Consider the following 14,687-nt stretch of genomic DNA (forward strand, 5'->3'; position numbering starts at 1 on the left):
AGCTGACCGCAAGACCAATTAAGAAACCCTGTCCATCATTAACAGGTTGGTCATGCACCTGTCACTGAGTGAATTTCTACACGGACCAGGCATGCCAGTGTCCTGATATAGCGATCTGATCATTTGGGGGAAGGTATTTTTGAAGGAAGTAGGGGGTGGGTGGGGGGGGGGGGGGGCTGAAGGTTTTTGTTTTTAAAAGGCATGAAGTGGGAGGCGCTTATTACTCCCATCTCCCACAATTTTTTTCCCATCTTCTTTCCCTGTTCTTTCTACAACTTGCATATTTTCATTCTTCTCTCCTAAATACTCGTCGTCCCCCTCATTCTGCCAATATAGTCCTCCCCCTTTTCGTTAAAAAAAATGAATACATGGCAAACGTGAAGACAGAGCCAAACATCAGTGAACATGAATTATCATGCGTTGAGCAAGCCCTCCATCCTACAATGGACTAAAATAGGCCGGTTTATGGTTGCAATCCCAAAATCCCCAAAAAGATGTCAAAGATGCATGATCATGTCCCAGAATATTCCCTCTTTTTGGAATTGGCCATGCTGCTGGCAATAGGTCACCTACTCATTGTGAAGGACTCCGTGGGATCTTTAATATCCACCAACTAATGCCGGCAGACAGGACTCCCCGTTTAACATCCTTTTGAGGAATGAATGAATGAATGATCGTTTTAAGGCCATTTTCCCCGCTAGAGCGGGGGTTAGCCTTGCGGGCCCCATGACAATCATGGTTCCCAGTTTGAGGCAATGTTTTTTTTTGTTTTGTTTTTAATGGCCGGATGCCCTTCCTGACGCCAACCCTTGGTCACGCTCTTACAATGTGCAGGGATACGGTGTACCGATTCTAAATCTGGGTACACACCGTGATAATTCATCCCAGCAAGCTGGTACTCAATTTGCCGACCTCGGAAGGATGACAGGCTGAGTCAACCCCCCTGGCGTTAATGGATGGCAGATATTTATGCCTCGCCCTCTCTGTGAATTAGGCACCAATGTGACAGTTTATAGCTGGGTCAGGATGTGAATTCCAGGCTAGACAGGTAAGAGACAAGTGCGTGCACCACATGCTTATCCTGACAAATCTTGGAATTTCCCCTTTTTTACAAATTGATATTTCATTATTATATTCAAGGACTTATTCGAGTTATTTATTAATGAATTAACATATAAGGTAAAACTTTTCTGACCAATTGTGAAAATATCAAAATAAATTGTTATCCACAAAAAACAAACAAATTAAAAGCTTAATTATAGTGAAATAATACAATGTAAGAATTATTTATCATGAAGAAATGAAGGAATGGATGAAGCATTAAACTGCGGTCTCAGTTGGTCATAAAAGGAATGAGTGTTTGGGGTTTGGGTAAGATCGTGTTTGTGGACTCACCCTGTTTGGTTCAACAAGTAATGTAAAACTCCGAGCTCGTTGAGCCTGTCCCCTGTCTCCGTCGGATCTTGCTCCTGATCTTTGCTCTCCAGCTGGTCAATGCGCCGCCGCAGGATGTTGGATGCACACTGAAGCAGACGTTTTGTAATCACTTCCTCACGACAATCTCAAATTCTGCAATGGCTTGGCCTGTATGGTCTTCCCTTCTGAGCAATTTGCCTCATACTACTGGGATCTCAGGTTCAAAATTCATTTTCCTGATTCCTGGGTCATGTAGGAGCTTGTGCCTATATTAGATGTATGAGAACATTAGGAGACCTCAACAACACTTTCTCATGAATTACATGGACATTTGGAGAGAAATGGGCAAATACATATACTGTATGGTATATACTATATAGAATTTCAACTTGGAATATCAGTATCATGAGCTCTGTCCTCAAATGGGAAAACCAGCACAGGTCCAACTCCATAAAACTAAACCATGAGGTTTACATTCCAGAATTTTTTTGTATACAGAATCGAGGCTCGTGAAAGAGCTAACATTTATCACAAAAATAAATCAAAGAGACAAACAAACAAAGTATATAAAAAGGGGAGCGGTAGACAAGATGGGGAGAGAAGGGGAAGCACATAAACACAACATTTTAGAGCAGGCACATCGGGAATGTGTGGGAGGGAGAGGGATTGGGGGAAGGCGGCGTGGGAAGGGAATTGTATATTGTATATAATGTACAGTATATATTGTACGGCGTGGGAATTGTATATATTGTTTAACTTTTTCCACATCCTCGAGGCAAAAATATTCACTCAACTCCGTGTTCCTGTGGCTTATTGACACAGCACTGAAAGGCCTCACTAATCAGAATACTGTGCATATCATTTCACAGAGCTTTGAATGTCATTGCTGATATGACAATTTATATTAATTAGGATTCTGTATTATTAGGAGAATTAGGACAATAGTAAGGCTGGGACCTTTCACTTAGAAAGTAGTTAATGCACGGGATTTTCTCCCTGGAAAGATAGTGGAAGCAGAAACGGCAATGGGTTTTAACTGGAATTAGATATGTTCCTCGACGCATTGGAGACATTGGCAGGACTGGACATTGGCATTGGCATGTAAATGGACATTGGCAGGACTGGTAGGTACTTTAGGTATGGATGGGAGATTGTGTGCATGTGTTGTGAGTGATATCTGAGTGGGTTTTGTCAAAAAGTGAATCACTCTTGGAAAGTCAACGGTTCGCAAATTAGGCCTTGAGAAATTACACAAAATTCAACAATTTATCAATAATGGACAATAACATGTGTAATGGAGCACTGTCCTGCAAGGTCAAACAATGTCATGACGACATTAATTTCTGAAGAATGGCCTATGACCTTTGATCCCTCATTGACAAACATCTTTGTAGTTACGATTATCAAGCGGAGCCTGGTGTTGGCTTAACGGTTAAGGCGGATGGCTTCAGATTCTAGGGTCTTGAGTTCAAGTCCCTGTCATGCCGTTGAATTAACACCAGGGTGGTCGACTCAGCCTGTCATCCTTCCGAGGTTGGCAAAATGAGTACCAGCGAGCTGGTAAGGGGGCATTGCATCATCGACACACCCCAGAGAATGATGCAACCAAGCAGCCTCCAACTGCATACAAATAAAGAAAAATTGTCAAGTCTGACTTTGGCGGAGGAATATCTTCACCCTATTAAAACCCTTATTGCTACAAATTTGGTAATACTGACATTGAAATTGAGGTTTACAGATGTGTGGGAGATAAATATGGAGGATAAAGAATAACTTCAATCTGATACCATAATTAATGCCTTCTCTACAAACTGGGTGATAATATTTTGATATGCAAATACCACATATTCACCTGCTTAGCATTTGTGTGGTATTACTAAGCTGCACACAACAAGTTCTATGAGAAGTGTGAATGTCAATATGACAGAGGCATGACGAGATGTGAGCAACGGTGTGGAGAGACCGGGAGCAGGACAGTGAACTTTATGCATTAGCAGAATCATCAGCAAAACTCTGGGAGTGAGCCACTTTGAGTTCTCTGAAAGACTAAAGGTCAAATTAGCCAACACATTCATCAGATGCCAGGTGAGTTTTTCAATAAAAGAGAAGAGGTGCTGCCCACTACCCAAAATAAACCAAAAGCTAGGGCAGTGAGACTCACCGCCATGTTGCTCGGAGTTTTATTGGCTATAGCTAAACAGCTCCTTTGCGATTCTATCCCAGATATGGACGATGTTTTATCGGAATTTTCATCAAAAGCATCTGATTTTTTTTTTTTTTTTGGTCCTCCTGGTCTGTTTCATTTTCTTGCCTCTCACTGAAAGGAATTGACCTCTTTAATGCCGCTGGGTAATATTCTCGTGAAATGCAGCCACCTTGGAAGGACCTCACCACGATTATCATACATTGCGTAAATGTTAGATGAAACCAAACAGACGAAACCAATGCCGGTACTGTCAAACAAGATGAGCTGCCATTGGTGATTAAGCACAAGCTTCTCATTGGATGAAAAATATCAACTGGCTGCTGATGTAGCTATCATCAGAGCTCGCTGACAGCAAGGACACGCAGATGCAGCAGCATTGAGCCGCCATTGTCACACCAAAAGACTGTAGTAAACGTCATTCAAAATGACGGAACAACAACATCAATTTGGGTAACTTGCTCCCAGTCTATATCCAGCTTAACCCTCCTTTACTAGCAGTATATGCCGACTGTGCTGCTCTTACCGTATTTGTATGCCTCACAGGTTTTTGCTGCAGCACCTTCTTCCACAGATGCTCTGCCTTTTGCATCCTGAAACAAAATGTGCTTTGGTTTTCACACAGATATGACGGAAACATTTATCAACTTGTGCAGGTGGTCGAATACCCACCAAGGCAATGGCTTGAAGGATGGAGCACCATTTTCATTATTAGTGTGTCATTTATTTATAACTAGCAGGGGCTACTCAGCACTTCCTGGAGAGGGGATGGAAGAGGGGTGTACCAGGCACTGCCTGGTTGGGTGAGCTTTTCGCGGTGGTTTCAGGGGGACCGGTCGGCACTCTGACTGTGCTGCACTGACGCATTCGGGCAGCAGGGAAGAATGGGGAATATTTGGCCCCGGACTTGCTTTGGGGGTTACAACCACAGCGAAAAGGCATACCCGATAATTACAGGTAAGTGGTTGTGGATGTGGGGGTGTCATTCGTTTCTCTGTGTGCATTTCTTTGATATTGCACGTTTTTCATATGTTTATTGTTATCTGGTGCTGTTTAAAATTCATGGAAGTATGTATGTGAAGATATTGAAATTTAATTAAACCAATATTATTTAATTTATTTATATTCAATGGAACCCTTACAGTCCTTGTTGTTGGAGCAACGTGACCAGGCTCTCCAACAGCATCACAGAGTGAGTGTCATGTGATCTTAGTGTGTTTCCTGCAAGCTCTGCAGCTTGATGTAGGAGTTTCTCAGCCAGCTCAGGGTGCCTCCGAACCCGATAGAGCTTTGCAAGCAGAGCCAGCGATCGGGCCACACTTGGGTGGTCAGGGTCCAACCTGGTCTCTCGTAGCTCCAGGCAACGCTGCAGGAGGTCTACAGCCTACGATGAGAAAATGCAATTACCATACTTACATAAAAATTGTATAACTACTAAACCCTTTTCGATTGACAGTAGTGACACACTTTGCAATTTTCAAAAAAATCACACAAGATTACATTATATAATATAGAATTCCTGTAGCACTAGGATCACAGGATTAGGATTACGAATGGATAAAGCCTTTCTCACTCAGGATCCAAGTTCACCGCTAAATTATTTTTTAAGTCAACGTCTGTAATTATCACATTTGGCACAAACGAAATCATAAAATGCACAAACTGGAAAGCATTTGAAAATGCAAAGGCCATCCGTGTGTCCATTTGAAATCTTCTTCTTCCGTATGCCCAAAACAAGGAAAACAATTTAAAACAAGAGCAATCAGAGATTGCAGACCCTTGCCAGGACGTGTTTTAGTGTTTTTTGAGGATTTTATGTAAAAAAACATATGGCGGCCAAACCACGTGACCACTGACGTCATCATTATTATTTTATCTCCACCGATTTATCCCTAGATGACGCTCAAGAAATTTCACCTTGATCGGATGAAGTTTTGTACTTGTCGAATTATGATGTCATAATGGAGGCACCTATGACATCATCATTAACATATGTTATTCCACATGGAGAGTTCTTTACAATGATCCATGTCTCAATTTTTTCTATGCAGCGCTTTCGGAGATATAGAGGTGCAAATTTTTTCGGTTTTTCAAAGATGGCGCCCATACCACGAGACCTATGACATCATCATTATTATTCAAAATTATACAGGTGGAGTTGCACCTATGGTGAAAATTTCTTGTCAATCGGACCAACAGTTGCAGAGAAAATCATATATATTCTGTGCGGACAAACAGACAGACAAACAGACTCAAATACAATACCCTCTCCTCTGGCAAGGGTAAAAATACAAAATTAAAATAGATGATTTTATGCAACCTTGACCTTTGACCTTTTGATCTAAAAAAAAAAAGAACAATCAGCTTCTACGTTTTGATTGGTGAACCAATTCAGTGACCCAATATGCAAATTCTTTAAATTTCAGGTCAATTGGGTGAAAATAGACGATTTTATGTGACGTTGACCTTTGACCTTTTGACCAAATTATTAATTTACCTTCTCCATATTCTCATAATAAAGCTTTGCTGAAAATTTGATGACAAAACTCAAAAGGTAAATTTAAATTTCAGGTCAATTGGATGAAAATTTATGATTTTAGGTGACGCTGACCTATAACTTTTGACCTTTTGATAAAATTATCAATTTGCTTTCTCCATATTATCATAATGAAGCTTCATTGAAAATTTGAAGACAAAACTCAAATGGTAAATTGAAATTTCAGGTCAATGGAAGAAAATTGATGATTCTATGTGACGCTGACCTTTGACCTTTTGACAAAATTATGAATTTGCCCTCCATATTATCAGAATAAAGCTTTCATGAAAATTTGATTACAATAGGTCAAATAGTAAAAACGTTACGGCCCAGGAAGATGCGCACGCGCGCACACACACACACACACACACACACACACACACACACACACACACACACACACACACACACACACACACACACACACACACAGACACACAGAAGTGATTACAGCAGGGAACGGGCTAATAATGCAGCCTATGAGGTTGAAATAAAGAAAACCATCGGAGATTTGTTATTTCAAACCTGGCTAAAGAGTCCCAGGTCCTGAAGGAAGCAGCCGAGCGTTTCCTGAAGTCGAGCTAACTCCCACAAGCCTCCTTGGCCTGCACCCGAAAGTGTTTGCTCTTCTATTTGCAGTGCTTCTTGGTAACGGTCCACCAACGAGGTACGGTCTAGTCCAATGGCTTTCCAGTATCCCAACAGCTCGGCCAACCTTCCCCTGAAGGACAATCCACGTGGCCATGCAATCGCCCATGTGATTGGCCATTCCACCACAAACTTTCATTGTTCATCTCAAGCTCTCTTACCTGGCAAGCATTATGAGCAGTGTGTGAGTGTTTTGTAAAAACAGGCATTAGGTTTTCCAAAAATAAGAAATTATATGTTCATATTAGCAGAAAAATTATTTAGTATGTGAGCAATAAAATGTGATTATCACAATTATGACAATAATAATGATCATTGTGACAAGAACGATAATACCAGCAAGGAAAATAATTATCATGGTTAAACCTGAAATACAAGACTTTTATACCAAGAAGACGCATTATCTTTCCTTGGGTCAATTGTAACATCAGCGACTGCTCAAGACCGCAATGAGGCTCCATAATGGTTTTTGTCTGTACAAAGGAGTTGCAGAGGATGGCAGATCAACAAAACGACAGAGGAGTCGAGGGGAATGCGTGGACAACCTTGTACAGATGTATCACATTATGTGAAGGAGAGTGGCAGGGAGGAAAAAAGAGAGGTCACCGAGTGTATAAAAGCTTAGGAATGTGTTTGGCAGACATCAAGATGTGGCGATGGCAGCCGTCTGGAGGACTCAAGGTAAGGGCACAAGGAAGACGCAGGGAATCGATCACACAGAAAAAATGGGACCATGCCAAGAAAACTACCTTTTCAGCTCACCTGTGCAGGGCCTGAATATGTTATTGTGAATTCATCAAAATAAAACAACCAAAATACAGGTGAGAATTGAGTGATAAGATATTGGCCGACAAGATGGTTTGTTTTATTTTGCAGTGCAGGTCAAAGGTCACAGAAGCAGCGGATTGGTCCCCTTTCAATTTTTTTCTCATAAAATTGAGTTTTGTCGGGTTTTCTTTCCAACAAATCGGGCAGCAATACATTTTGAGGAAAAAGTTCAGCCCCAGGTTTGTATCATCCCTGGATATTGAATTGTTGAACAAATGTTTTTTAAAACACAAGTTGAACTTTTACTGACGCTTTTGTAGAAAATGGAAGAAAGTCTCCGAAACAAATGGAAATTCTGAAAAACTAGCCTGAAAGTCAGACTTGCGTCAAATCTTCGAAGAAGCAGCTCTGGGAATCATCATGGTGGACACATGAGTGCAGATATGAACGTGCAGCACGTGAATGCGAGTGTGTAAGGATGTGTTCCGCACCTCCGATATAGATTCTGAGTGACGGGTAAACACAGCAAGATCTTCTGCAGCTGCTGCAAGTTGCCTTCCAACCTCAAGAGCCACGGGAGTTCATTGGCGACGCGCCACGTAACACGCCCGACCCTGGCACAATGAAGGATGTACAATTTTGCCATGACAAGACATCCCATGAAGATCCATAACTCCCAATTGTGCTTGTGTCATAATGATATCTAGTTCTAGTGATGCTGATGGTAAACGATGCTGTATATTGAATTTACTTGCACTTTAGTGCATAATCCCCGTAAGGATGATGACCCTCACTAGATCCCACACGAGTAAAACATTATTAATAAAATTATTGTTATTAAATGCTCATATTTTTCATTAACTCCGCCACAGAAGGTGGATGGAGGTTATGTTTTCACCCCTGTCTGTTTGTCTGTTTGTGAACACGATATGTCAAAAAGTTATGGACGGATTTGGACGAAACTTGGTGGACAGGTTGGGTGTGTGACAAGGACTAATCGATTCGATTTTGGTAACTATCTGAATATGGATTCGGATACGAGAATTATTTAATTTCAAGTGATTCGTCACCATTCAGAGATCCGGCGAAAAGCGATATACATTATAACATGATAGTCAGGTTCACTATGTCAATAAATTATATTTCGTTCAAAATCATGGTAGATTAGCAAACCTATACATTTTTGGAAAGGTTATAGCATAAGGAAACTAAAAATCAATGTTTACATTTGGAGAGATACCTGTATGGCGGCCATTTTGGATTTTCAAAATGGCCACTGTAAAATACATATTTTGTTCTATTTCTGCCTCTAATTACCCTAAAAACTTTTTAAAATATACTAAACCTATATTTTCAGGGACAAGGAATCCAATGAAAGTATCAAATTAGTGCTATGGGGAATGGTAAGACACGAATCAAAGGTTTTGAATTGCAAAATACTGTCTTTATATTCGCGATAAGTTGCATAATCAAATACATGTTATCATTTTGTACAGGCAGTTAATAACATCAAAATGTGTCACAATAATTCATATCACCAAACATACACAGGCAGTCAGCAAAATCATATATACACATGCAGTCAGTATAACTTCACATCTACACAGGCAGTCAATGACAAAATATACACAGGCAGTCAATGGCATCAAACATACACGATTACAGAATATGCCATTTAGAGTTCGTCATCACTGTCCTGTGTGTCGTATCCGACAATATAGTCCGCATCGTTTTCACAGTCCGTTCCACACAAGCAAAGATCGGTCAATTTGATTGGCAAATCGAATTGGTCGAATGGTCGATCGAATCGAATTCGATGAATCGAATCGAATCGAATCGATCGAATTGGTCGAATGGTCGAATGGTCGATCGAAGCGATTGGTCGAATTGGTCGAATGGAATTGGTCGATTGGTCGAATTGGTCGAATTGGTCGAATCGAATTGGTCGGAATTGGCAAATGTAAACATTGATTTTCAGATTTTCCATGTAATAACGTTTCCAAAAATGTATAGGTTTGCTAATCTACCATGATTTTGAACGAAAAAACATAGTGAACCTGACTGATATTTTAAAAAGTTATGGACGAGTTATGACTAAACTAGGTGGATGAGTTGGTTTTGTTACAAGAACAACTGATTAGATTTTGGTGAAGATCTAAATCCAGATCCGGCCTCTCAGTGGGATATTAAACCTAAACGGTTTAGTCTAGCGGAGGCACACACACACACACACACACACACACACACACACACACACACACACACACACACACACACACACACACACACACACACACACACACACATTATGCGCTCTACTGAGTGTCCTAGTTTTTATTTGTTTATAAATGCATACATTGTTGTGGAGTTTATACATCCACAATCAAATGGAAGACTAAATACTGCATTGGAATCATCACACGGAACCCAAATAAGTAAAAAGTAATGTTTAAGATGGATCCAGGGTCACCATCATCTCCCCTCCCCTCTCCCTTTCCACCTCTCCATCCTCAAATACTCGCCATTTGTCAGACAAAGGCGAACAAAATGACCGTCATTGGCAAGGCGTCGAACGGATCTCAGCGTCTGATAATGCATAAATGCTTTAAGACTGCAAATAAACAGTACGGATGCTTTCGCCCCATCACTCCACGTCAATGAAGAGTGCGTACAAAGAAAGTGGTGGTTTAACAGAAGGGTAAGGATGAGAGAGGCAAGACAAGGGGAAATGAAAGCAATACCAAACGGTCGGCACAAGTATACGAGAACGGGGTGAGAAAGGGCTGCATGAGCACTCCGGAATGGGATGTAATTAAAAAGATAGCTTTCGCTATGAAAACGCCTCGAGAGCTAAGGTGTTCTGGGAACAGGTGATAAGAAGAAGCACAGCTGATGGAAAGTTTTAACACCTTCTCAGACCACGCTGTTTATCTGACCATGCTGTGGGGAGAACATTTCATCACATCACAATGGTCCAGGAGCAAGGCCTGTGAAAGAAAGTTTTTGCTCAACCCACACTACATACAAGGTTTGCTGGCATATTCTGGGAGGGCAGCCCTTCTGGAACATTTCTAGGGTGGGTGCGACTCCAGATTGTGGTATCGTTTTTTTTCTACAGGCCAATATCTGTGGTGGGGGTCGGCTCTCAAAAAGTGTCAGAAATGGGGGTGATGATGTCATACTGGTGTTATTTCATACGAATATTTTTTGCAATATTCCTCGTAATCCAACATAACTGAAGTGCAAATGGAACAATGTTCATTATTTTAGATCCAAAATAAAATTTCATTTTTACTTACCGTACCATGAACCAGCCTCGCCCATCAGCACAAGATTTACACCATATCCCCAAAGTGTAAATCTTGCACTGATCAGCGAGACTGGTTCATGGCAAGGAAAAATGAACTTTTATTATGGATGTAAAAAAATTAAATTCTAACACAAGGTCTGTCATGCCATAACGTTTAAAATTATGCAATTTAAACTAAACGTCTATCTTCATAAGATAATGCGGAGTGCCGTGTCTTCCTTCAGGCTTGCACTCTGAGCAGTTAAACCGGCAACTATTTCCGGGATCAAGACGCTCTTTGGGAAACGCACTTTAATTTGAAACTACCCCATCTTACCTCAAGCTTAAAATCCGAGAAGCATAAACGGCAACTATGGTATTTCCAGGATCGAGACGTGCTTTGGAGATCAATGATCAAAGACTGAAAGAATCATAAGACTTAAAACTAAACAACAGATATATAATTAGATAATCACACATGGTTCCCAATCAAAATATATGATAAAATAATTATGCAAGAAATCATTTTGCACCCGTGAAAAACTGCGAATACATGAAGCACAAAGGCCGCAAATGTAGAAGCAGGTCACATTTTACGAACCGTGAATACACGGGGTCCAGGAATGTCGAATCCGCGAATGTCGGGGTTTCACAGTATACCTAACTTTTTAAAAGCCATACCATCTCAAAATGGTGGCTTATACATACTCAATGAATTTTCACTAAGAACAGAGATGCTCCTCTTAGAAAGCACTGAATTCACCACAGATTTCAAGAAACAGAAATATATAAGATTCCTGAAAATGCCCAGTCTCTGGCATGTGGTGGCTAATCACCTGCTTCATCATAGTCATCATCTACTTGGTTCCTCATCATGTACTTGTGTGTACAGGCTTCTGTACACACAAGTCCATTCACCCTACAAGTCCAATCAGTGACGGCAGGTAGTCTTGGCACAGTGGAAAACCAGAATTATTTATTTGGTCTGGGAAGCCCATGCGAGGTTTCTTCTTCTTCAGCCTCTCACAACCCCGGGTGAATATGCGATCTTTTTTTTAAAAGTTCGAATTTTGCCAAATCTGTTTTATTTGTTTGTTAATATACCTCAGCCATTGACAAATCTGGAACTAAGTCTTTATAACTTCATCAAATACTGACACCGCGAATGACATTCGCTGAGCTAAATGTTGATATCTCTTCTGAGGTAAAAAAAAACAAAAACAAAAAACCGTTTGAAAGAATTATACGTATCAAACGATACATTTTATGAAACGGGGAAACCTAATACACACTTTGGTGGTTTTAAAATGACAGAATATGTCTTTATTAGAAAAAAAAATGAACATTGAAGACGACGCTGCAAAAAAATATATACCGCTCTAATGCATAACCACGAGTTTAAACTACATTTACAACAAATATGAAAACTATTTTCATATCACAATGTTAAATATAGAATATATAGAAGATAATGTTAAAAAAAAATGAGCCCTGTCATCCAATGGTAAAAAAATCCTTCAAAAAATTCCTGGATCGGGAATAATATCCTGAGCTTCACCAAAAACTAATCAATTCTTCCTTATCCCAAGGGCAATCATCCCACCAACTTTCATCCAAATCCGTTCAGAACTTTTCCAGATATCTTGTTCACAAACACACGAAGACACACACACACACACGGACACGAGTGAATGCATTACTCCCTGGCGGGAGTAACAACAAGCTCGACGACACCTTTTGGTGCTTTTTTTTGGTGCGTTTTGGTGCATTGCACTATTGAGAGATCTATTTCTCTGAGGATGGTCAGCTAACAGTGTGCGCTCTGGTAGGGGACCAAATTGTCCTCGTTGGTACAACACACCAGTAGTGGCATGTGTCGTGTGTTTCCCATTTAAGTCTCCTCATTTATGTCGTTATTGTCATCAGCCATGTGAATGAAGGCACTGGGAGAGATAATAGATTGAATGACAACCCCCTGTTCCTCTGACTTCACCAGACTCTCCTTTGCTAGCCCAGTATCAATGGCCTTTATCTCAATGTAGGAGGACCCATTCTGTTTCGTAAAATGATCACTTATTTTGATTCGGTTATGTGGCATACCGCCATGGCAAGACTTGTGCGTTTGTGGGGTCTTGACTCTTAGTTAGGCAGCTTAGCAATTTTTGGGGGAACGACTTTACAAAAGTACCATTCTTATTTTAGTGGTTCATTGGACCATATGCAATAGAATTAGGACCGGAGGCAAGACATATACAGTGTTTGACTTTTGCGCAAATACGACTCGCACAGCATAATATCGAGCAATACATTTATGCAAATAAATCATCCGTTATTGGAGTTAGACTAAAATCGTAAATACATAAATTGCTGGAAAAATTACCTTGAACAACATGTTGTCTGTTCTAAAGCTATATTGTCATTACATCCTTGTAGTTGCGTACATGTTAGATATAGGAGAGGTGCGTGAGTCACAAGTATAACACTTTTGTATAAATATTCGGTATTATATTACTAATTATTATTACATAGAAGCGTAAGATTTATTATGCAGGCATGCATAAGTTTTACAAATAACACTGCATGTAATGAAATACATGTTAGCCTCCTTGTTGAAAATATATACATAATTGGTTTTTGTCCTTGGTTTTTGTCCAATAAAAAGGTGAAGAACACTGTATATTTCTTGCCTCCGGTCCTAAATCTATTGTATATGGTCTAATGGACCACCAAAATAAAAATGGCGCTTTTGTCAAGCCGTTCCCCATTTTCGATAAATATGCTGCTAAGCTGCCTGACTATCTTGCATGTGACGAGCAATGCAGATGATCTTGTGCTACCATGGGGATCTTCTTTCGCCCGACTGATTTCTGCAATCCGGAGGAAGGTTCCAAGCATAATCACTCTCATCGATGGAAATAACCCAACACGGGAAACAATATAGACTGTTTGAAATAATAGTTTTGGACAAGCCAAGATCTGCTGTATTCATAGGTTTCATACAGATTCCATTACACTGAGCAATATCACTTCTCATCAGCATTGCAGTGCGGGACAAGAGCCTGGTGCGTTCTGTCGAGTCACAATCTCTTTAATCATGTGTAGATGCACTGGGTTCAGACGAGCTGGATTCTTGTTTAAAAGATGCATTCAGAACATCCTGCGGAGAGATAGAACTGTTATGCGCGAGTTCTAATGTGGGGCTGGTGGGATACTACCTCTTCTTCACAATGCCTCATCATTATGACTTGTATTTCTTGCGAAGGCTGTCCATATCATGCACCTTGCCAGCTTCTAATTCAGGTTTTTTTTTGTATACTGAATCGAGGCTCGTGAAAGAGCTAACATTTACTTCACAAACAAATCGACCAGACAAACAAAATACACAAAAAGAGGGAGCGGAAGACAAGATGGGGAGAAAAGGGGAAGCACACAAACACAACATCCGAGAGCAGGGAGATGTGTGGAAGGGAGAGGGCCCGGGGGGAGGAGGCATGGGAAGGGGGGGGGGGGAGGGAGAAGTATAAAGCACAAGGACACCAAGGACTTCCAGGACAGAAGTTGGTATTTCAAAAAGGGGAATTGGGGTGAAATTAGCGGGGGTAGAAAAGATCAAGGTTTTGGATGGGGGAAGATAAGAGATGGTGGTGAACAGCTGTTTTAAAGACTTGGAGGGTGGAGTGGGATTGAAGAGAGTGAGGGAGTTTGTTCCAGAGGCGGGAGAAAAGAGGAATGAAGGAGTGAAGGTGAGCAGAGAGTCTTGATTTTGGCAGTTTAACCAAAAGAGGGTTGCAGGCAGATCTTGTGCGACCTGTAGGAATATTTGCGGG

General features: G+C 40.7%; 1 protein-coding gene across 1 annotated transcript in view; it reads right to left on the reverse strand.

Annotated features, from left to right (window-relative positions):
- The window catches only part of NPHP3 (nephrocystin 3), a 191,243-nt gene that overhangs the window by 72,995 nt on the left and 103,561 nt on the right, over positions 1–14,687 (reverse strand). The window contains exons 21-25 of the mRNA XM_068121029.2: positions 8,063–8,185; positions 6,681–6,876; positions 4,762–5,003; positions 4,146–4,212; positions 1,396–1,523 (exon numbers count right to left, since the gene is read on the reverse strand). Coding sequence (XP_067977130.2) covers positions 1,396–1,523; positions 4,146–4,212; positions 4,762–5,003; positions 6,681–6,876; positions 8,063–8,185 — 756 coding nt within the window. The remainder of the gene's footprint in view (positions 1–1,395; positions 1,524–4,145; positions 4,213–4,761; positions 5,004–6,680; positions 6,877–8,062; positions 8,186–14,687) is intronic.

Source organism: Myxine glutinosa, chromosome 6 (assembly GCF_964187855.1).
Source record: "Myxine glutinosa chromosome 6, kmMyxGlut1.1, whole genome shotgun sequence".
NCBI lineage: Eukaryota > Metazoa > Chordata > Myxini > Myxiniformes > Myxinidae > Myxine > Myxine glutinosa.